The sequence below is a fragment of the Drosophila suzukii genome, chromosome X (genome assembly GCF_043229965.1).
Source record: "Drosophila suzukii chromosome X, CBGP_Dsuzu_IsoJpt1.0, whole genome shotgun sequence".
In the NCBI taxonomy this organism is placed as follows: Eukaryota; Metazoa; Arthropoda; class Insecta; order Diptera; family Drosophilidae; genus Drosophila; species Drosophila suzukii.
Genome location: NC_092084.1, coordinates 3,284,615 through 3,307,112, shown reverse-complemented (window position 1 = coordinate 3,307,112; position 22,498 = coordinate 3,284,615). Strand labels below are relative to the sequence as shown.

At 46.5% G+C, this 22,498-nt stretch overlaps 3 protein-coding genes across 3 annotated transcripts in view; 2 read left to right on the top strand and 1 right to left on the bottom strand.

Annotated features, from left to right (window-relative positions):
- The window catches only part of Cht6 (Chitinase 6), a 38,529-nt gene extending 21,433 nt beyond the window's left edge, over nt 1-17,096 (top strand). Inside the window, 6 exon segments of the mRNA XM_070997695.1 lie at nt 49-2,398; nt 2,512-2,957; nt 3,077-7,950; nt 12,687-13,170; nt 13,580-13,906; nt 16,203-17,096. Coding sequence (XP_070853796.1) covers nt 49-2,398; nt 2,512-2,957; nt 3,077-7,950; nt 12,687-13,170; nt 13,580-13,906; nt 16,203-16,711 — 8,990 coding nt within the window. The 3' untranslated portion in view covers nt 16,712-17,096.
- Nucleotides 17,097-17,469: 373 nt separating this feature from the next.
- On the bottom strand, nt 17,470-19,108 carry Yp2 (Yolk protein 2). Its single transcript, XM_017081476.4, has 2 exons — nt 18,805-19,108; nt 17,470-18,741 (listed from the first exon to the last, which is right to left on the bottom strand). Exons 1-2 carry the CDS (start codon nt 19,037-19,039, stop codon nt 17,642-17,644), a joined length of 1,335 nt encoding a protein of 444 aa, XP_016936965.3. The 5' UTR covers nt 19,040-19,108; the 3' UTR covers nt 17,470-17,641.
- A 1,567-nt stretch (nt 19,109-20,675) lies between these two features.
- Nucleotides 20,676-22,482, top strand: Yp1 (Yolk protein 1). Its single transcript, XM_017081211.4, has 2 exons — nt 20,676-20,970; nt 21,190-22,482. The coding sequence occupies exons 1-2, from the start codon at nt 20,751-20,753 to the stop codon at nt 22,287-22,289; spliced, it is 1,320 nt and encodes a 439-aa protein (XP_016936700.1). The 5' UTR covers nt 20,676-20,750; the 3' UTR covers nt 22,290-22,482.
- Nucleotides 22,483-22,498: the final 16 nt, after the last annotated feature.

Here is a 22,498-nt window from a genome sequence, read left to right as displayed (position 1 = left end):
TTTACAGAACCAGCACTACCGAAGCATTTAGCAGCTTGTCTGATTTAGAAAGTGAAGTCCAGACAACCACAGAAGGTCCAAAACGACGCGGTTTCTACAGAACCAGCACCACAGAGGCATCTAGTAGCTCTGCTGATGCAGAAAGCGAAGTCCAGACAACCACCGAAGGTCCAACGCGTCGTTCTTTCTTCAGAACTAGCACCACTGCGGCAACTAGCAGCACCACCGAAGGACCCAGTAATCCCACTGAACCAGAAAGTGAAGTCGAGACAACCACCGAAGGTCCCACGCGTCGTTCCTTCTTCAAAACCAGCACCACTGAGGCTCCTAGCAGCACCACTGATGCCCGAAGCAACACTTCTACTGAAGAAATCGATAGCAGTTCCATTGGCGATGAGGTTGAAGCAGATGCAACCACCACTCGTCGTTCGCTTTTCCGCAAGCAGACGCCGACTACCACAGAAGCCACAACCACAACAACTACAGAAGAAATCGACGTGAGCAGCTCCACCAGGCGTAGCTTCATCCGCACTAGCAGCACCACAGATGGCACCACAACAACAACCACCACGGATGCGGCTAAGGAGGCTGAAAACGAGACAACCACTGCCCTGCCACGAAGACGAGTCATAGTCAGAGGCAGTTTTAGGCCACGCAAAGAGGGAGACCTCTCCTCTCTTCTAGCGGCAGATGCCAACAAAAGAGCCAGAAATAACCACGGCACCACGAGCACAGAAGCACCTAGTGGTCATTCGTCTTCTTCCGAGGAAGATACATCGGAGCAACAAGAACCGCAAACTGTGGAGAGGCCTAGCAATGGTCGCACTTCGTTGAATGCCGTTCGTAACCGCACAACCACTAAAACAGAGAGCTTAGGAAATGGGATCACTCGTACTCGCACTACCTATGTGCGCACCCTGGACGCAGGGCAAAAGGTTGTGAAGCGCATCCACACCAAAACCGTGGAGGAGAAACCCGCGGAGTATGAGTACATTGTCGAAGAAAAAACCCACCCACCACCGCCCAGCACCACCCCACGCACTGTGACCCGCAATCGAGGATCCGTCCGCTTTGAGAGCAATGATCTTTCTTCCCTGCTCGCCCTGGACTTTGCCTCCCGTAGCAACCGCAAAAAGCAAGCCCAAACCGAGACGACGGTGACCAAAACGAGAAGACGTCTTCTCAAAAAGCCCAAGGAAACCATCGAGCACGAAGAGGTTGAAGAATTCGAGTACGAAGCGGGTCACGAAGCTGGTAACGATGTGGAGGAGACACCACGTGCAAGCACCACAGCCAGGACTATAATCCGAAGAACCAGACCGACTAGAGGTAGTACGACGACTACAACAACAACCACTGAAATACCAAACGAAATCGAAGCCAGTACTCGCAGGGCTAGCTTCGCCTTTAAGCGACCCTCGAAAGCCAGCACAACAACTGAAGAACCTACAACTACCTCCACAGAACCATCCCCCTCATCAGAATCCACCACAAGAAGAGTTCTCGCCTACAGAAGACCTGTGAGCACAACAACAACTGCGGCTCCAGTTGAAGATAAGTCCACGGAGGAAACAACCCTTGCCTCTGAAGAAGCCACGACTAAAAGAGTTATTTCGTTCAGAAGACCCGTGAGCACAACAACCACTGCAGCTTCAGTAGAAGACGAGTCTACAGAGGAAGCAACCTCTGCCTCCGTTGAAGCCACCACCAGAAGAATTCTTGCATTCAAAAGACCCGTGAGCACAACCACTACTGCCGTTTCAAAAGAAGATGAGTCCACAGAGGAGGCCACCTCTACTTCCACGGAAGGCACCACCAGAAGAGTTCTCGCCCACAGAAGACCCGTGAGCACAACGACAACTACACCAGTTCCCGTTGAAGATGACTCTACAGAAGATCAGTTGACGGCGGCCAAGCAACAGTTTGTAAATCGCCTCAAAACCAGCACCACTACGACAACAACCACCACAGAAGCGACCTTAACCACCACCGAAGAAGATTTAAGCGATCTTAAAGTGCAGCTTAGCAACGCCATAAACCGTTTGCAGACAGAGAATAAATTGGAAAGCCAAACTATCACCAAGGGAAGTGAAACGTCCGAGGATGAGGGCGATGATAAGCTTTCCTTACCGATTTACCATAGAAGAAAGTACTATCAGTACGTGAAGGATTCGCCGATTACGTACATAGACAAGTCTTCCGCACCACCAGACATTGACAGTGTAACTGTGAACATTAAACAGCAAATCCATGATGTTTTCAATGTGAGTGAAAATGAAACCCCAAGCAATTCCCTAGGCGATGAGGGAGAAAGCGATGACCATCGCCTGGCGATGGAACAGGCCAAGGAAATTAATGCCGAACTCGGTCATTTTTTATTGAAAACCCCCGGGTCAAATTAGGTCACCCGGGGGCAAAGTTGGTCGGATCAGGAGAGGAAACCCTTGATGATGATGAGATAACTGCTGAAATCGATGAGGATGAAGATGATGATGACGGTAAAGAAGGAAGAACAAAGTCCCAGAGACAGGGCAAGACCTTTAAAACGATACCACTAGCACCAGACTCAAGCAACGAGACCTCCAAGATTGTGAGCTTTTCTCTCCTAGAAGAAAAGGAAAGAAGCGAAGACGACGCGAGGGCTTTACGCACCTACACCAGACTAAACCGCACCCGCTTGACCCTGTCCACCAGATTGCAGGAGAAGACCCCAAATGAACCACAAGATACAACAACCAGAAGAAGCTACAGCGTTCCGCAGCGCTTCCGTGTTCGCTCAACGACACCCACACCATCACCTAAGGAAAATAGCGAAGAGGACGATGAAGAAGAATCCCTAGTGGCCAGTTCAACTACTGAATTACCATCCAATAGCTTCAAAAAGTTCCCGACTAGAAGAGTTTTCACCCCCAGAAGACCCGTGAATGCAGTGGTGGATTCCGATTCTTTTAATACTGGTAAGTTGTTCAAGTATTTCTAAAACATTTTCAAAAGTAAAAATTTGTTTATTTCAATTGAAACTGTTTTGTGAAAGGTCTTATTCAAAATTAATTTTACCTAGTTGCATTTGTTTCAGACAACGACAACGAGAAAGAGTTAAAGGTGGAATCAACGACAAGGCGCACCTATGCCGGCTTTAACAGATTGAGAGGCAGGGGAACTACTACCACAACAACCGAGGCAGCCACTGATTCAACTACCAAGGCAGCACCCACAACCGCGAGAAGCACAAGGCAACCATATGTGGGCATTAATCGCAGAATTACGACAACGACATCCGCAACCTCAACAACCACTGAAAAACCAGGATAAAATGAGTTGGAAAAAAGTGAAAATGATAATGCAGATGAAGAGTCAACCACTATAAGTTCTCAAAGTGAAGTAAACGATGCTATTGAGAAAAATAAGGTTGAAATTAAAGAAACTGAAGATGTTGATAAGAAAGCTCCCGATGAGGAAGGCGACAGCACTGAAGAGCCCGAATTGGAAGCCCACATAGACGATGATGATGAAATTAAAGAAACTGAAGAAGTTGAGAAGAAAGCTCCCGAAGAGGCAGGCGACAGCACTGAAAAGCCCGAATTGGAAGCCCAAATAGACGATGATAATGAAATCCCTCTGCTAGAAAGCGGAGCTTCTACAGAATCCACTACAACTACAACAACAACAACGACCAGTTCTCCGACAAGCTCTACCACACGTCGTCAGTTGGTAATTCGTCGCCGTTTTAATAGCACCATAACAACAACCACCACGGCCTCCCCAGTGGATGATGAAAATCTAGAGAATGAGATCGATCAACAAGATACGGAGAGTTCAACACCAAAAGCGGCAACTACAACTCCACCAAGGCGGCAACTTTTGATACGCCGACGCTTCAATGCGACCGTCTCACAACCAACAACAACGACAACCGCAAATCCCAGTGCCGACAATGAAATAGATCAGGGCGAGCTATCTACGGCGTCAACAACAACCACAAGACGACCGCTTTTGTCACGTCGTCGATTTAATGCGACTTCCATCAGAACAACTACGACGGGATCAACGAACGGCAACGAGATAAGCACACGTCGTCCGTATGCGGCCTTGAACCGCTCACGTAATCGGTTTACAACACCGCGAGCAACAACTACCGACGGTGGGGAAAATGACGGCGATGACAGTGATGACGACGATGAGGATGAAGAGCAAGTGTCGCAGGTGCCACCGCCACGTGCCGTCTTCCTTCAAACAAACCGCCATCGAGCACTTGAACGCACACCCGAAGAAGAAGAGGAGGAGGAGACTGCAGCTGTGGTGCCAGCACGTAAACCACCCAGCTTTGCAGCTCGTCGCACCACCGCAGCACCACCGAGACTTAGCTCCAGCACAAGACGCAATCTAGTGGCACTCAATAGAAATCTGTACCACAAAGCGGAGGGATATGATGATCAGGATGAAGAAGTGGAAGAACCCGAAGAGGAGTACGATGAAAACGTGGATGGGGAGAATGAACAAGATGAATCCGTAGATCCTCAAATCACAAGCACCACCGCACGTTCGCGACTTAGTCAACTGCTTGCCAATAGGCAAAGACAACCACTCAGGACAACCACCCAAAAACCGACAGAGACAGATAGCAACACCCTTACGAAAACTGACTCGGACAGTGAAAATGAAAAGGAAGAAAACGATGATGATAATGACGATAGCTCCGCCGAGGTATCGAACAGTAACCACACACTAAACCACAGCAATACTCTGGGGGGAGGCACCACTAACTTTAACAATCTTACTAACCGTAGCACCGCACTGAATGTAGCTAGTCAACGTAGTAACAGCACCGTAGCCAATTATATTAATCGTTTCAAGTCAAACAGTTACACAACCAACAACAAACCAGTCACAGTCACAGCTAATCTTAAGCCAGTTAGTCCAGATAACGATGATGTTGAAGATGATAATGATAATGATAATGATAACGATGATGATAACGATGCTAGTCTAGAGAATGAGGGGAAGGAGAAAACGAGTGGGGCTGGTTTGAATGCCTTAGGTAATGATGTTAATTCCACACGACGCTTTCAGAATCGTTATCAATTGAGCCGCACCAGAGGCAGCACCACCAACACCACCCCAACAACCACAACAACACAACAACCCCAAACAACAACCACCGCCAGAAGATTGGCCTTTGGGGGCCGTCAGCGTGCCCAGGTAACTAAACTAACCCTAGTCGATGAGCAGACTGATGAGACCGAGACTAAGGGGGATGCCCACAAAGATGAAGAAGAGGAGAAGGAGGAAGAAGACTCCAATGCAACCACAGCAACAACCACCACCACCAGCAGACCAACACCAAAGCGCATACGTGTGCTTAAATTCCGCAGACCCTTGAATAGCAATAGCAATAGTACCACTGTAGATAGCTCCACTAATAGCGCCACTGACACTAACCCAGACACCACCACAGCCACACCAACAACATTAAGCCAAAGCACCACCAGCAACAACAACAACACCACAAGCACCACTGGCAACAAGCGTTTCCGCAAGATTGTCCGCAAATTGAGGCCAGTGGACTCAAGTACCGAGTCTAGTGTGGATAATTCCGAAGAACCCACCCGTAAACCTTTCGTTCCCAGCCACACCAGATTCGCTGATCAGGATAATGATCTAGTGAATCTCCGCCAGCGCATCAAGGAGCAGCAAGCACGAGGTGAGCCCCAGGATGGAGTAATCAGCAATCGATTCAAGACATTGGGTCAAAAGGACGATCAGGATGTGTCGGACTTGCAGAAGTTGAGAGACAAAGTGAAGGCAGAGCAAGCAAGGGGAGAGGGAGAACAGGGCGTGATTAACGACCGTCTAAAGAAACTGCTGGCCGAGAAAGGCACAACCAGCACCACTAGCACTCGCCAAAGAGAAGAATCTTCCGCTGATGACGAGTCTTCATCAGTTTCCTCGGCCAGACCGTTCTTTAAACGCAAACTGGTTGCCCGTAGACCCTATACGCCACCCTCGGCCAGCGGCGGTGGCACCACCAAGGCCCCACTGGCATTCAGCACCACCCGACCCACGGTGAAATTTGTGCGCAAGAAGAACGGCCGATTTGATCCCTTCAACTCGAGTGTCCGCAATCGCGGCGAGGGTTTTGTGAGAAGCGATCCTCGAGGCTCCAGATTACCGGGAGCCGATCGCTTTAAGTCCCAGGGAAACAATGAGGACGATGAGGAGGTGGATGTTCGCCATGAGCAACCGCTGAAGAATCAGTTTGGCACCACTTTGCGCAGACCTTTTGTACCCAAGACGCGACCAGTTTTGGATAGAACCAAGCCACAGCAGGAAAATGAGGCAGAAGACAGCGAGGAGGAGGACGAGGAGGAGGATTCCGAGGAGGAAGGCGATGAAGAGGAGGATGAAGACGAAGACGAGGAAGAGAAGAAGAAAGCAGCGGTTGGTGAGGAAAATCCACAAGAGGATAACGGCCAAGACAAGCCCAAGTTCAATTCTCCTTACAAACCTAAGGATAACCGAGTATTGCCTGGCAGCCGTCCCACATTCGGAGCCACCGGAAGTGGGTCACCACCCACAGCATCCGGAAATGTACCCTTTAATCCCCGCAATCGTCCATCCAGCTCGGCCAACGCGAATAGCACACCGGCTAACCGCTTTGGCACCACAAAGCGACCCCGAGTCGTCAACCGACCACCGGGAGTGGCCTCACCGAACTTGACCTTGAAACCGGTGGCCAGCGATTATGAGCGCACCACACCGCTAACACCACTGAAACCGGCGCCATTTATACCCAGCAACAACAGGAGTTACGAGCGGAAGTACACGGGTCCATCCACGGAGGCCGCGGAGACGGCCAGCGAGAATTCTCTGATCGAAGAATTGAATATCGATGCACTGAATGCGAGGAACAAGAAGATCTTTGACAAGCACAGCAAGAAGCATCCTGCCCTAAAGCCCAAGGTGGTCAAGGTGGAATCTGAAACGGAAACGGAAACGGGAGCAGAGGTGGAAACCGGAACGGAGGTGGCGGTGGAAGAAGAAACCACCGAGGAGCAGCAGCAGCTGGAGCAGGGCTTTGTGACCACCACACCCAGTACACCACCATCACCACCACCACCAGCACCACCCAGCACACAGTCAGACACAGCCACCACCACAGACACGCCACCAGAAACTGAAACCGAAACTGATACAGAAACTGTAACCGAAACTGAAACAGCGACCAATGCTAATGAAGCCACTTCCATCAATTCACAGGATCAATCCCTCTCGAGCACCACTCAAGCACCACCGCCGGCCACCACCTTGCTGCATGTGTTCACCCTGCTCGAGGGCGAGGGCCCAGAAGAGGAGCCGACGACAAGAAGGCCGACCCAGGCCCGTCTCCATCCCACCATACAGACGGAGGTGGTGCCCAAGCACAAGTTGATTGAGATCAATCGCATTGTCGAAATTAATTCCAAGCAGGCCAAGGCTGCCCAGAGGAAATCGAAGGCCAATCATGACTTTGGCACACTGCGCGTGGAGTCCCTGCCCCACGTGGAGCAGCTGGGCGAGATCAGTGTGGTCAAGTATGTCCATCTGGTGGATGGCAGTGATATTCAGATCAACGATGGGCACAGCACAGTGGCGGACTATACGCCCACCGAACCCACCTTTTCGGGAGCTCAGAGTCCCGCCTCGGCGCCGGTGAGGAATTCTCTGCCGGAAACCGAAGGAGGCACCGACACCGATCGCAATGGCAAGTCTTTGGTACCCGAAGTCCTAACTGGCGCCTTGGAGACCTCGACCATCTCGCTGGAGGGACTCTTCGATTCAGCCCGCAAGGGCAAGCAACTGAGCAGCAATAGCATTATCGCCGAAACGGAGACGGAGGAGAGCACCACCATTAGCAGTAGCAGTGCCTCGGCCACCGAAACCGGGGAGACCACCACAGCGGCACCCACTTACGTAAGACCCATTGTACCCCTCCTACGACCCGAGTCCAATGAGTCCTCGCCCCTGGTTATTTCGATAGCCAATCTCGATCAGGTGATACTCAGCAAGGTGCAAAAGTCGCTGGCCGAGGGCAGCAAAACCACCGTGTCGCCCCATGCCGCCAGCGACTCGAATTCGGCCTTCTCTGTGCGCCAGCCGCTGGTAGTGCAGGCTCCCATCAGCAGTGGTGCTCCAGAATCCAACACACTTACACCTAACACCCAAAATCAAGCCGTCAATGGTACTATTAGCGCGAGCATTGAATCAGTTATGCAAACAACAACCACTAGGCCAGTAGACGATCAGGTGGCTGAAGAAACCACAATCTTCGGCATTGACACGGCCACAGAGCCACAGCTTAATACACAAACTACACTTGCCATGCCAATTGGTGCTGTTATTATGGGTCAGCACGGTCTAAGCACACAAACAACAACAACCACTTCAGACAATGACAACCAACAAAATAATACTCAAACTACAAGCACAATTAGCAGTGGAACAACAACCACCGTTGACAACAACCACCAAGAAAATACTCAAACAACGAGCACAACAACCAGTGAGGTTAGCAGTGGCGCTATTAGTTCCGAAGCTATTGTTGGCAACAACCACCACCTGAACACACAAACAACAACCACTATTGGCATAATTGGTGAGGCTATTGGTGGCAACAACCACCACCAGAACCCACAAACAGTCACCCAAAACAGTCCAGAAAATACGCAAACAACAACCGCAATGGGCCCAATTGGTGGGGCTATTGGTGGCAACATCAATCTGAGCACACAAACAACAACCACCAATAATAGCGCCAATAGCACCACAACTGTGGGCAGCAAAGTTAGCGAGGCAGTTAGCTTTAGTTCCGAGACGCATGTGGTGCATCGCAAAAAGATGGGGCGCAAGGGGCGTGGCCGTCGCCTGCGCAACAAAAAGACGTCGACAACAACAACAACCACAGAGTCGCCAAACACGGTGGAGGCGTCACTTGACGACACCACCACAGTGTTGCCGGAATAGGTCACAAAAACAAAAATAAGAAACATACAAAAATCCAGAGAAAATCAGCGTAGTTAGTTATTTCTAGTCTTAGCCCTTATCCAGAGAAGAGCATCTTCTGCGAGCTTAACCCTTTTGTTGCCAAAACCTTAGATAATTGGCTGCGTTGCTTTGGCCTAACAACAACCACGGCATAAATCAAATTAAGTAAACAACCATTTCGGCTGCTTAAATACTCTTTCCAAATTTCCCAGTGCTGCTGCTTTTAATTTGAATACTTCTACTATATATATATACTTTTTTTTTGCTATGTAAATTATTTAAACAATTCGTATTCTTCGAGCTGCCATACCTAAACAACAACCACAACAACACCCACACATGTACATCCACTCACACACATTCGTTCACACATGCAGATGCGAAAAGTCTTTCCTTGGTTCAAAAATAGTATTTCTAGAAATACATATAGAATTCTAGACAAACAACGACCCTCAGTGGATACAATCTTGATCAACTTGAAGTAACTCTTAATGGCTTTTACCAGGCGCAGTTCTCTCTTAATTCTTTCTCTTTTCTAATAATTTTTTTTCACTCTTTTCCTCTCTACCCGAAATACTTTAAGTCTAGCTTTAGTTGTAAAATATTTATGCACAACAATAAAATAATGAACAAAAAGAAACAAACTATACATATTATTATTGCCACAACAGAACACGAAAAACTCTCCCACCCTAACCCCCTGAAACTTGAAATGTATAAAATATTACATATAGGAAAACGAATTGGGATAGTCTTGTACAGAAATCGATTAAGTTTTATTTTATAAACTTATATTTTCTTCTTTTCAGTACATTCGTTAGGCTTATATTTATAGAATTGGTTTGGGAAATATTAAAAAATGTAGTTATCAAAGGGTAGTAGTTAGGTCTTATAAATACTAAAAATGTAAATATAAATTTTGTTTATTTTGTTAATATTTTTATAGACACCTAAAGATCGTTAAAGTACAGTTAAAATTATATCTAAGGGTTTTCCAAGTAGTTTCCAGGCAATTCATAGATAATTTTCTTAGGTCTTGATAATATTTCTCTAATTGTATGCGAACTACAATAAGTACTCGTAAATATTTTTCTTAAATTTCAAAGGTTACACAAAATGATTGTTCAATGGAAAAAAATTCTTCTGCACGTCTTGGGCAATTATAAATACATTTATTTCCCCCTCCATTTGCTTTTCGATGCTCTTTTAAATGTCACTTGTAGAATTGCTTGCTATTTGCTTAGTCATTAGTCTGGGCTTCTTTTCCATGTTTTCCGTTAAATGTCAGCTTGGCTATTTTTTAGTTTTTGTATGGAGTGGTTATTGCCACATGCCTATTCATAAGTACACATGCACTGTGTGTCTGTATATGAGCCTGTCTGGATAATCGGTTTCAACTTTCGATGAGTCCGCAAGATGTGCAAAGTCAGCGGGAAAATCAGCGAAAAAAAGCAATAAACAAAAAATAAAAAATTGAAACGAGCTCAGCTAAAACAATTTGCAAATTGCTGAGAGAGAGGGCCTTTGCAGACGAGACATGTTTCATAATAGCCAGCTAGCTAGTCTCCTCGAAACGATAATTGCCAAAAGTCAAATCACGCGCCGCATAACAAACACGACAAACTGACAGGCGACACCAAAAATCAGGTTGACAAAAAGTCGTTAACGGTTTAACACAGCTTTTTTTTTTGAAGTGGGCTCGGGCTCGGAGATTTTTCCTTTCAAAGTGCCCATGAAATGAAAAATCCCATTTGAAAATAATAAAAAGCCAAAGCCAAAGCCGCACAAAGCAAACAATAAAAAGAAGGCATTAAAGAAGATCAAAGGTGTTGCACTCGGGGTAACAGGCTTTGTCATCATCAGTTTGTTGAAGAGTACGTGTGTACGTACAAAAAGCAAATAATGGGGAGTGTTTACACAGAAAAAGAGGTTACCAAAACGGCCGCAATGATATCATATAGGAGTGGATACGCGATGCCACTTTAAAGAAAATATAACCATTACAATTTTTCATTTGCTTTTGTGCTTTTGAAGCTAAAAAATCATTACAAATTTAAAATTTAATTAAAAGATTTTTACAAAGCTCTAAGCAGGTTGTTATTTTTAAATATTTCACCAATTTCAAAGAGCAGTTTCGGTTTTTTAAAATCTTTTTTTGCTACTACTTTTGTAATTTAGATAAATAGATTTAGATTTTAATTGTTCTCTTAAATATTTAAAAATTATCAAAGGGCGTCACCCATTTTTTTTTCCAACTACCAATGAATGGTCACCCTTCTCTTTTCTTTCATTTGGCCTTGAAACCCTTTTCTCGGCAGCTGCTTTCCCTGGCGTTCGTGTCTTAAGTCTTTTGTTTTGCCACTTTCACAATAATCCCATTGAGAAGCCAGAAAATCCGGCAGACGACGCCCTGCACGCATCATTAGTCTTCGAGCTGACCAACTGGCTTGCACAATATTTAATTAAAGCCCAACCAGTTTGCAGTGACCAAAAAACCAAAAAGACAAGCAAACCGCGCATCTGCCAAAGTGGAAAAAATCAAGTGGGAATGTTGGGGATTCAGATTACGCAATCACATTGGCATGCAGTCGAATCGGCTTGCCAAATACCAAAAATCCAAATACCAGGCAGAAATACAGGCTTCGATCTGCGAATCGAAGAAGAGGCCCATCGGCGTTATGCAAACGCTTCATCTGATGCGTATTTTTCCGGCCCATTCATTGTCTTGAAGATGTGTGCGACATTGACACCAAAAGTCTCCTCGCCAGCAACTCTCTCTCAGCATTTTTAATACAGTACAGGGTTAAGTTAACATACATAGGATTTTTTTCAAACAATAAGCCATTATTTTTTCATTATTTACTTTTAAAAATTAAGCTAAAGAATGTGAGGAAGAAAGTTGTAATCAACCAAATTGCAGTTTCGAATTTTAAGGTTTAGGGAAAGCTATTAAAGTTGTTACCTGAAAATAGTTTATACTGCAAACTGAGCTCAAGAATCTTAGAAAAGCGTTAGCTATAGAAGCTCAATTTAGTATAATTACAATAAATTCCAATATAAGTTGGCCTGTTTTGCTGGTTTCAATGTCAACAACATTGGTGGACAAAGCAAAACTAGCACAAAATAATAGCCGAGCAAATAACTTGTTATGCCTGTGTGTTTTTATTTATTTTGCACTCGAACGTCCTTCAATTAAAATGCCTGACTGCATTTTTGCGGTTGTTGCTCCACTTTGCGGTCAACTTGATCTTGTAGAGATGGCGAGAGAAAGTACCTGTAGAAGGGTTTCCTTTCCTTTACTTTCCTTTCCATTTCCAATTCCCAATCCCCAACCCACAAAGAAACACAACACAAAAACCCTACTAATTTATTTAAGGCTTATGGTAGATTTCTTTTATGGCTTTTTAAACTAATTCTGTAATTTATTAATATGATTTATTATTGTTTATAGTCCAGCATGTAGCGCGCTTTTGAATTGTTGTTGACTGCACACCGCCAGGAAAACGCACGAAAAAAACAAATAAGAAAGCAAACACCACACAGCGAGTTGCAAAAGAGATCAAAATGATCAAAATTCGAAAAATTCACTTTATGCTAAATTGAGTGTGTGTTTTATATAATTTCATGTTCCGCGAAAATACCGACTATCAACTACCGACTGGCAGCTGCGACAACCAGCGACTGGCAGCGTTTCGCGGCGACCGGTGTTGAGTGTCCGCCGGCGGATTATCAACTCACCGACGTCGGCGGCGGTGGAAACCACCACGCAGCAGCCAGCAGAACCACCAACGACCTCCAAATACAACCGACTGCGCAGCAGACCCTCGGCAGCAGCAGCAACAACAACCGCAGCAGCAGCAGCAACAACAGCCTTCCCAGCAGCAACATCTGCTGCTGGCGGCAGAACCAGCAGCAACATCTACCTGAACAAGCTGAAAGCCAAGAGCGGAGCAGCAGCGGCCGCATCCGGCGAGGCAGCAACACTGACGCCAGCAACTAGCAACATCAGCAGCAGCAGCAGCAACATCAGCAGCAATGACATCACACAAAAGCAACACAAGTTTCAGCCCGCCAGCTTCGCGCTGCGTCGCCAATTTCAAACGCGTCGACTGACAACCTTCGCACCGGCGGCCAACGGCGACGAGAGTGGTAAGTACACTGGGAAAAAAGTACAGCATTGCAAAATATAAAAAAAGGCAGACAGTAAACTATTTCTCGCTGTGCACGTATTGCCTACAACTCTCTCTTAAGGGTTTTATGGCTTTTTATTTCCAAAACTTTATGTTAAGTAAAGCAAAAATGAGAAAGACATAAGAAAGCATTTTCTATTCACGTGAAATTTAATTCAAACTACAAATTAAAGTGACCAGTGACAATCCCACAATAAATATGGAAATTATGTGTTTGACAAACCTTGGGAGAACCCGTAAAAAATAACTAACTAAGAACCACAATTTAAAAATAATAATGTCATATCTTGCCTTTCTTAATGGTCACTTTAGATAATTAAATGTATTATTTTGATGTCTTATGGAATACACTGCTTCTTTTCCCTCAGCCACCGATGTGCCAAGAACCCAGAACCCGCTTTTTAAGCGTCGTCTTACCTTGATATCCACCACACCGCCATCCGCTCGCACCACCAACCCACCAAATTCTGGCCTGGAAACCACCACCACTCTGTATTTGAACGACGACGATGAGGACCAAGTGGCCAAGTCGAGCATTCACACCAGCCGCTTCAACCAGATCCCGGAGCAAGTGCGTCCGCGAGAGGAATACGAACTGGCGTTGCCCCCTGCTGCACCGCAACCACTAAAGAGCACCACCACCACGGCCAGCACCACCGCCAATGCACCACTGCCGGTTGTTAGCCAGGGCATACGTAAGCCTCTTTATATGGAAGTGTACTTCCGGACATTCAAGATACATATATGAAAAGAACGTTACGGATAGGAATCACTTAAATTAAAACCTGGAGTCTTTAATTTTTGAACATTTTAGCTGTACGCCTCGTTTTGACCAAGTTACGATTGAAAAACCGCAAAAAAATGTGTATTTTTTGGTCTAAAATCCAACCACCTATTTTTCGGCCCAAAAAATCTAAGTGTTTTGTCGATCATTTTGCAAAATAAGGTCGGAATATAGAATGCCATACCTCGTTGAGCTCGTAATTAAATTCCCAATCGATTGGCATTTAAATCCAAAAAACTAAATTTTTGAAAATTTTTCGAAAAAAAAGATGATACAACCCCTTAGAAAAAAATGCGAAAATTCGTCAAAAAATAAATTTCCCGAAAAGTGATAGGGATCGACAGCCTTGGTTGTTAGCTGCTCATAACAGGCGGTCTTTTTGTTGAGAGCCTTGATTTAACTAAATTACGACTGAAAAACGGCTTTAAAAAACGTATTTTTCGTCAAAAAAATGCTAGTCCCTATTTTTGCCCAAAAAAGATCAGTTTTTTCGTCGACAAATTTCGAAATGAAGTCAGATTAAGGAATGTGATACCCCGTTCAGCTCGTAATTAAATTCCCAATCGATTGGCGTTTAAATCTTCAAACTTTAATTTTTGAAAAATTTTCGAAAAAAATAGATGATACAACCCCTTACAAAAAATGCGAAAATTGGTCCAAAAATAAGTTTTCCTAAAAGCGATAAGGATCGTTAGCATAGATTGTAAGCTGCTCAAAACAGTCGGTCTTTTTGTTGTGCGCCTAGATTTGACTAAGTTACGACTGAAAAACGGCTTAAAATAAACTTTTTTTTCGTCAAAAAAATGAAGGGCTTCGTAACATTTTTTCAGTCAGACACCAGGCAAACAGAAATCATAGCAAGTGACAGCTGGTGGCTAAAAGTGAACTTAAATAACTGTTCATTTTCAAGATGGCGGCCCCGTACATATTTCCCCACCCCCCATTGACCAATAGGAATTGATCTTCATGGGAAAGAACCGTTAGTTGCGAGACAAAGGCAGACCAGAGATGAGCAACCATGGCCGTGTCAGGAGCATGTCACGGGCTTGTCGCGATCTTGTCACGAGCTTGTCACTATAAGCACGAAGTAACAGTGAAGTCCTATGTATTTTCTTAGGCCGCGCCAAAAGGAAGAAATCACTAGGGCATCTCTAAGTAAGCTTGGAATAAGCTAATCAGCTGATCGTTTTACACCTACTAAACGTTTATGTTCGCCTGGTGTCTGAAATTAAGAAACCAAGCAATTTGACCAATTTCTCGACGAGCAAATGAGGTATATTGATTTTATGATTTCTATAAATTGACATTTCAATGAGGTCTGAAATTTAATTTCTTGATCTTACGCACCAGGCCAACATAATCTGTAGTAGGTGGCTGCTGGGCGCTAACATTTTTTTAATGGAAGGACACCGTTAGTTTAGTATAAGGAGACTAGAGGTGCGCAATCGCTTGGTCGGCAACAAAAGGCCTTCAATTTTTAGAAGTGGCACACCTCTAGTCAAGCCTTAAAAACTAATCGTTGGTCACCTACGAATTTTCCTGTTCACCTGGTGTTTGAAATTGAAAAATCGCTAATTTACTTAAACATATTGAAGGGCTTCGTAACATTTTTTTGGTCAAAATGCTGGATTTGTGGCTCTCAGACACCAGGCAAACAGAAAACTTAGCAAGTGGCAGCTGGTAGCCAAAAGTGAACTTAAACAGCTGTTTATTTTCAAGATGGCGGCCCTTTACATATTTCCCCTCCGCCCACTGACCAATAGGAACTGATCTCCATGGGAATGAGCCGTTAGTTGTGAGCCAAACGCAGACTAGAGATGAGCAACCATGGCCGTTTCACGAGTTTGTCACGATCTTGTCACGATCTTGTCACAAGCTTGTCACAATATGCATGAAGTAACAGTTACGTCCTATGTATTTGCTTAGGCCGTGGCAAAAGGAAGAAATCACTAAGGCATCTCTAAGTAAGCTTGAAATAAGCTAATCAGCTGATCGTTTTTATACATGCTAAGCGTTTATGTTCGCCTGGTGTCCGAAATTAAGAAACTCGACAATCGATTGGCATCTGAAAATTTTAAGTTTTGACTAATTTTCGCAAGGCCTTTTTTGTAATAAATCCAAAACCCTATTTTTTGCTTCAGAAATTTAACCTGGTCTAGTAAATAATTCTTTCGCTCTGTAACTAATCGTATTCAATTGTTTTGCAGGACGCCAGTTGATACCACGCCCGCGTCGGCCGCAATCGACGACGGACACGCCCCTGACCACGCCCGCCTCGGGCCCATCCACGCCGGCTGGACACTCGGCTCCTCCACTTTCCCGCCGCCAGCAGAGTCGTCGTCGTCCGCACAAGTACATCGAGGTCTACAGCCGCCCGCCGGCCAAGAGCGCCGTGCTCACGGCCACCTCGAGCAGTCAGCTCCTGGAGGAGGGGTTCCTGGGCCAGAGCCAGGTGGCCCAGAGGCGACGCAGCGGAAGCATTTCGCCGGCCAAGGGCGACCCCAAGGTCATCGTCCACGGGCGGGGCATCATCGAGTGCCGGGCGCAGGGCAACTTCCCACATCCCCTGAACTGCAGGAAGTTCATATCCTGCGCCAGGTTCGAGGAGACCGGCGGCATCGTGGGATGGGAGTACACCTGTCCCAAGGGGCTCACCTACGACGGCGTCGGCGGGATGTGCACCTGGTCGCCCTCGGATCAGCCCTGCCGGGACTAGACTGATAAAACACAGCCCCTAAGCCCCCTAAGCCTGTAAATCCGAAATCATGTTCCCCTTCGCATCGATCAAAAATCCAAGCCCATTCCCCTTTTAGACACCATGTTGTATATGTTCTTTCCCAATTTGTGATTAGTTCTGCTGAGGTTGAAAACAAGAGCGATGGAAGTTGAAATTCTACGTTAATTATTCTTATTTAAGCTTAGTGATATCTCAACCCAATTTTTTTTGCGCCTGCCAACTCAGTAGTAAGCAAGAAATATTGTCTGTAGTTCATCGTCCCATATATATAGCGCCATATATGTGTGGTTGTGCGTGTGTACGCTATATACCATAATGGATAATATGCTTTCTTTATCAAATAAACATATCATGTAATCCAAAAGCATGGCTGATTTATTGGGGTGGGAATGAGAATTTGCTTATGGCACTCTTTAAAAATAAATTTGAATTATATAGTGCAAAATTGAATAAGTTTTTTGTCAGACTTTTCTGGGAAACGTATAAAATGGATATGCCACCTAAATAGTTATAGTATGGATTTACTAACCCGTATTTAAAAATCTTCAAAATTTAAAATCAACTTTTTAAGGGGTTTTATAATAAGAACTTACCTGACTTTACTTACAAAATTGACTATATCTCTTTATAATATTTTACAAATGCAAAGATCTTTTATTGAAAGTTAAAAAACAAAGTTACAGTTGAAGGGGGGAAAGAATTAAACTGGGTTATCTTCAGCAAATCGAATAGTACTCTTTTGAATATTTATAAATTGCAGTTTTTTATTGTGCATCTAAAAACGAAGCGTAACTAAACATGGTGGATGCTATTCGCAGAAGGATCCGCGGGATGAGGATGGGCTGGAGTGGTTCGCTCGCATGAGGGGTGTGCGATCTGGTTGTCATCTATGGATCACTGGTCGATGATCTACTGACGGCGGGAACCCTGGCTCGACGAGGAGGGGGACTGGCGCCAGGCCTGGTGGACCTGGTGGAAGCCAGGCTGCTTCTGGGCAGGAGTGCTGCGGCCGAAGGGGCTCTTGGAGTTCACCTGGAGCATGTAGTCGCCCTGCAGATCGAAGTCGGTGGCGATGCCCATGTAGCCGCGCTTGCCATAGCCCTTGTTCTGCTTGTACTCCTGGTACGAGCTGGCGGCCACGGCAGGGAAGTTCCTCTCGTTGCCGGGACGCACTGACTCGGCGAAGTAGCGGGTGGCGCGCATGGAGGCCTCCACCACGTTGTCGGCGCCGGGCACTCCGGTCGAGGGTCCGTTGGGGAAGAAGTCAACGTTGGCCAGCCGCAGGGTGGTGCCCATGCCGTAGGCGGAGGTGTGGATGGCATCGACGAAGTCGGCATCGCCGCGGGCCAGTCCGGTCAGCCTCTGCTCCGGCTTGCCGTAGATCTTGGAGGGGTCCAGGGCGGTGATGCGGCGCAACTTGTGTCCCGTCTGGCGAGTGTACTGGCGTCCAGCCACTCCGGCCACATGGGCAGCGGGTCCGGTGCCGATCAAGTGGATGATCTCCTGGGGCACGTTCACGGTGTTGGTCAGCTCGACCAGGCGGTTGCCGATGATCTCGCCCAGGCGCTCGATGTTCAGGGTGGCATACTGCTCAAAGTCCTCGATGGCATCGCCCAGCTGGATCACGATGAGGTCACCGGTCTTGGAGTCCTCCTGGTCGTCGTTCTGCCTCCTGCGCTGCTGCTGCTGCTCCTCGCTGGAGCCCTTCTGGCGCTGATCCTCGCTGGAGTAGTCGGTGGTCGGGTAGGGCTGGAGGTTGTAGCGCTGCTGGTAGGCGTTCACCAGCTTCCTGGTGGCCTTCTGCACCTGGCCGTTGGTCTCGGGCAGGCCCTGGATGAAGATGGTGACCTCGTCGTCGCCGAACTTCTGCTGGCGCTTCACCTTCTCCACGAGGGTGTTCAGGTTGAACTCGATCCTCTGGCCGCGCTCGCCGACAATGTAGCCCTTGATCTGGCTGGGTTCGGGGGTGTACTCGGGCCTGAAGACACGGTTGAACTGGGACAGGTGGTCTGGGGAATAGAAGGGGGTGTTATATGAGGTGTTCCGATAGATTCAGGGACCCGCGAACTCACAGAGCTTGTCCAACAGCGTGGCGCCCTCCTCCAGGCTCATCTCCTGCAGCTTGTTGAGGGTGACCTGCTTCAACGAGGGCAGATCCTCGATTTCCCGCGGGTTCACCCAGTTGCTGGGCTGCTCCACATTGTCCAGGGAGTTGGAGCGGCGGCCGGAACGGTTGCCCGTCTGGGGGTTGCCCATGGCCACTGCCAGGAGGCAGGCCAGGACGCAAAGGCTGCGCAGAGGATTCATTGTGGCTTTCGGGTTCTCAACTACTTCAGACACCGTACCAAGTTGTACTGCATGCCAAGTGCCGCCATGCCATGGGTTTTTATACCCCCTGGGATACCTAGTACATAGCTTCTATATGTGCTGACTATATAGAATGCACGCGCCGGAAGCAATTGATTTCAGCAACCGATTTCTAGATCAGCACAAATACTGATTGGCAGCGTCAGTGATTTTGCAACACTTCGAGCTCTTTTCGCCGGTTCCCCCATATACTTATTTTATTGGGAAACTTATTTATCCAGCACTTACATAATATAAACAAAAGGGGGTCTGCATAAAGGGGGCCTCACAGGGGGCACGTCTTGAACTCATGACGGGGTCAAGCTTTGGCTTCTGTGTATAAAAACCACTTGGCCATTTATGCGACTTGTGGATGAATAGATTTGTATCTAATTTATATTGTAGATTTTACAGGGTTAAACCTTTTTATTTAATTTTATATTTTTATTAGCACAAGCATTGTGCAACTAATTAAAGAAAATGACTTGCTAAAATGCATATTATTAATGAAAAGTTCAAAATATAACCCATCTATCATTAAAATATGAACGTTAAAAACAAAAGCACGCAAGAATAATATTTATTGTTTGTCAAAATAAATAATAATATTAAAAGAACGGAAAGTCTAATTCTGCCTAATCAACAATTCATTATTTATTTATTTAATTATTAATATGCTTTGTTTGCATATCAAGTTTATTTAAGATCGAATTTCAATGACTTAGTTAAAAAGAAATCATAATATTGACAATTCTAAATAAATAAATTTAGAATAAGGCAATAAAATAAGAGGGAATAAAACTGAATTTCCAAGTAATTAAAAGCTGAAATAATAAGCACTTTAGCAAGCGAATAAATAAAATAAACATTTGAACTATAAAAAGAACAAGCTTTAGACATTTCAATCATGTCTCTCATAAAAAAATGAGGCTTAAGAACAAAGAATAGTTTTGCAGACATATAATTAAAATAATAAAATAAAATATAAAAAACTATCAGCGTGTGCTTCTGTAATACATTTCTAAAGACCATTATAAAATCTTTAACTATATGTATATGTATACTTCGCCTGGAAACTAAAACATTTTATTCGTATCAGCGGCGAAAATCTGGAATCAATGAACTGCCATTGGCCTTGAATTGGAAATGGAAAAGTAAAGGGCACAAATTTAGCAAAATGAAAATGAAAAAATATATATTACAAAAAATGAAAAAACCAATATAATGGGTATGGAAATACTTGGTTTTATGCTAATATTTGATAGATATTTAACGCACTTTTAACCAAACCCGGAGGCATACTACAAAGTTGCAATCAGCGGAGCCTACAAAGTGATTACAAATTGAAATTATCAGGCGGCAGCAGGTGCTGCTAAGTCATCAGCGGGGTCAGCTGTAGGTATAAGTACAGGGCTACTTTGTATGCACAATATAGACTTATTCCAGCTAGCCATATAGCATATACCCATCCGATTCCCAGGCCCCAGAAACCCTTACTCAGCAGAAGCGCCCGATTAAGCCTGACCCAGCGGAAAGAGAGTCTGAAAATCGGAAAGTGCCCGGTGGAGATTGGGCTATATAAGCGGCCATCGGCGGATTGGAAAAGTCAGTTCAACTCGCTCAGTGTTGAAGTCACATCCCCAGGACCGAGTCCCGAATCCGAACCCGAACCATGAACCCCATGAGAGTACTGAGCCTGCTGGCTTGCCTGGCGGTTGCCGTCTTGGCCAAGCCCAATGGCCGCATGGACAACTCCGTCAACCAGGCCCTGAAGCCCTCACAGTGGCTCTCCGGATCCCAACTGGAGGCCATTCCGGCCGTCGACGATCTCACCATTGAGCGTCTGGAGAACATGAACCTGGAGCGCGGCGCCGAGCTGCTGCAGCAAGTCTGTGAGTGTTGCTGAGTTTCTAAAAATATATTCATTGGATTTCTAAAATTGAAAAAATACTACGATTCTGAGGATAGGGCACAAACCAACCATCTTCCAACACTTTTTCAAATGCTTCTTAAAAACAATATTTCAAAATACAAAAAATAATCAGCGGGAATACCCGAGCATTCTAGAAACATTCCAAATATTATTAATCGTAATGTTTAATCCCCTGCAGACCACCTGTCGCAGATCCACCACAACGTGGAGCCCAGCTACGTGCCCAGCGGCATCCAGGCCTACGTGCCCCAGCCGAATGGCGAGAAGACCGTTGCCCCCCTGAACGAGATGATCCAGCGCCTGAAGCAGAGGCAGAACTTTGGCGAGGACGAGGTGACCATCATTGTGACCGGACTGCCCCAGACCACCGAGACCGTGAAGAAGGCGACCAGGAAGCTGGTGCAGGCCTACATCCAGCGCTACAACCTGCAGCAGCAGCGCCAGCAGGGCAAGCAGGGCAGCCAGGACTACCAGGACCAGAGCGGCGAGCAGAAGAAGGCCCAGAGGACCAGCAGCGAGGAGGACTCCAGCGAGGAGGTGAAGAACGCCCGCACCCAGAGCGGCAACATCATCGTGATCGACCTCGGCTCCAAGCTGAACAACTACCAGCGTTATGCCATGCTCGACATCGAGAAGACCGGCGCCAAGATCGGCAAGTGGATCGTCCAGATGGTTAACGAGTTGGACATGCCCTTCGACACCATCCACCTGATTGGCCAGAATGTCGGTGCCCATGTGGCCGGCGCCGCTGCCCAGGAGTTCACCCGCCTCACTGGACACAAGCTGCCCCGCGTCACCGGTCTGGACCCCTCCAAGATCGTGGCCAAGAGCAAGAACACGCTGACCGGACTGGCCCGCGGTGATGCCGAGTTCGTCGACGCCATCCACACCTCCGTCTACGGCATGGGCACCCCCATCCGTTCCGGCGACGTTGACTTCTATCCCAATGGACCCGCCGCCGGAGTGCCCGGTGCCAGCAACGTGATCGAGGCCGCCATGCGCGCCACCCGCTACTTCGCCGAGTCAGTGCGTCCTGGCAACGAGAGGAGCTTCCCCGCTGTCCCGGCCAACTCCCTGCAGCAGTACAAGCAGAACGATGGCTTCGGCAAGCGGGCCTACATGGGCATCGACACTGCCCACGATCTGGAGGGCGACTACATCCTCCAGGTGAACCCCAAGAGCCCCTTCGGTCGCAACGCTCCCGCCCAGAAGCAGACCAGCTACCACGGTGTCCACCAGGCGTGGAACACCAACCAGGACAGCAAGGACTACCAGTAGGGAGTTCTAGCTCTGGAGCACGGCATCTGGAATCTGGAATGGCAACAACCAACCAACCCAACAACCACCCAACCACACACACTGTAGTCCCTAAGTTGAACCCAAATTGGCCCTTTCTTGAGATTACTCAACTATGTAACGAGCAGATCGCGAAATTCAGCAAATAAACGCTTGATAAAGAGCTTAAAAATAACTATTGAGTTTCTAGT

Coding starts and splice junctions, on each gene's coding strand:
- Yp2 (XM_017081476.4), bottom strand. CDS start 19,039: ATGAATCCTCTGCGCAGCCTTTGCGTCCTGGCCTGCCTCCTGGCAGTG. Junction 18,742..18,804: donor CACGCTGTTGGACAAGCTCT/GTGAGTTCGCGG, acceptor TCTATTCCCCAG/ACCACCTGTCCCAGTTCAAC.
- Yp1 (XM_017081211.4), top strand. CDS start 20,751: ATGAACCCCATGAGAGTACTGAGCCTGCTGGCTTGCCTGGCGGTTGCC. Junction 20,971..21,189: donor CGAGCTGCTGCAGCAAGTCT/GTGAGTGTTGCT, acceptor AATCCCCTGCAG/ACCACCTGTCGCAGATCCAC.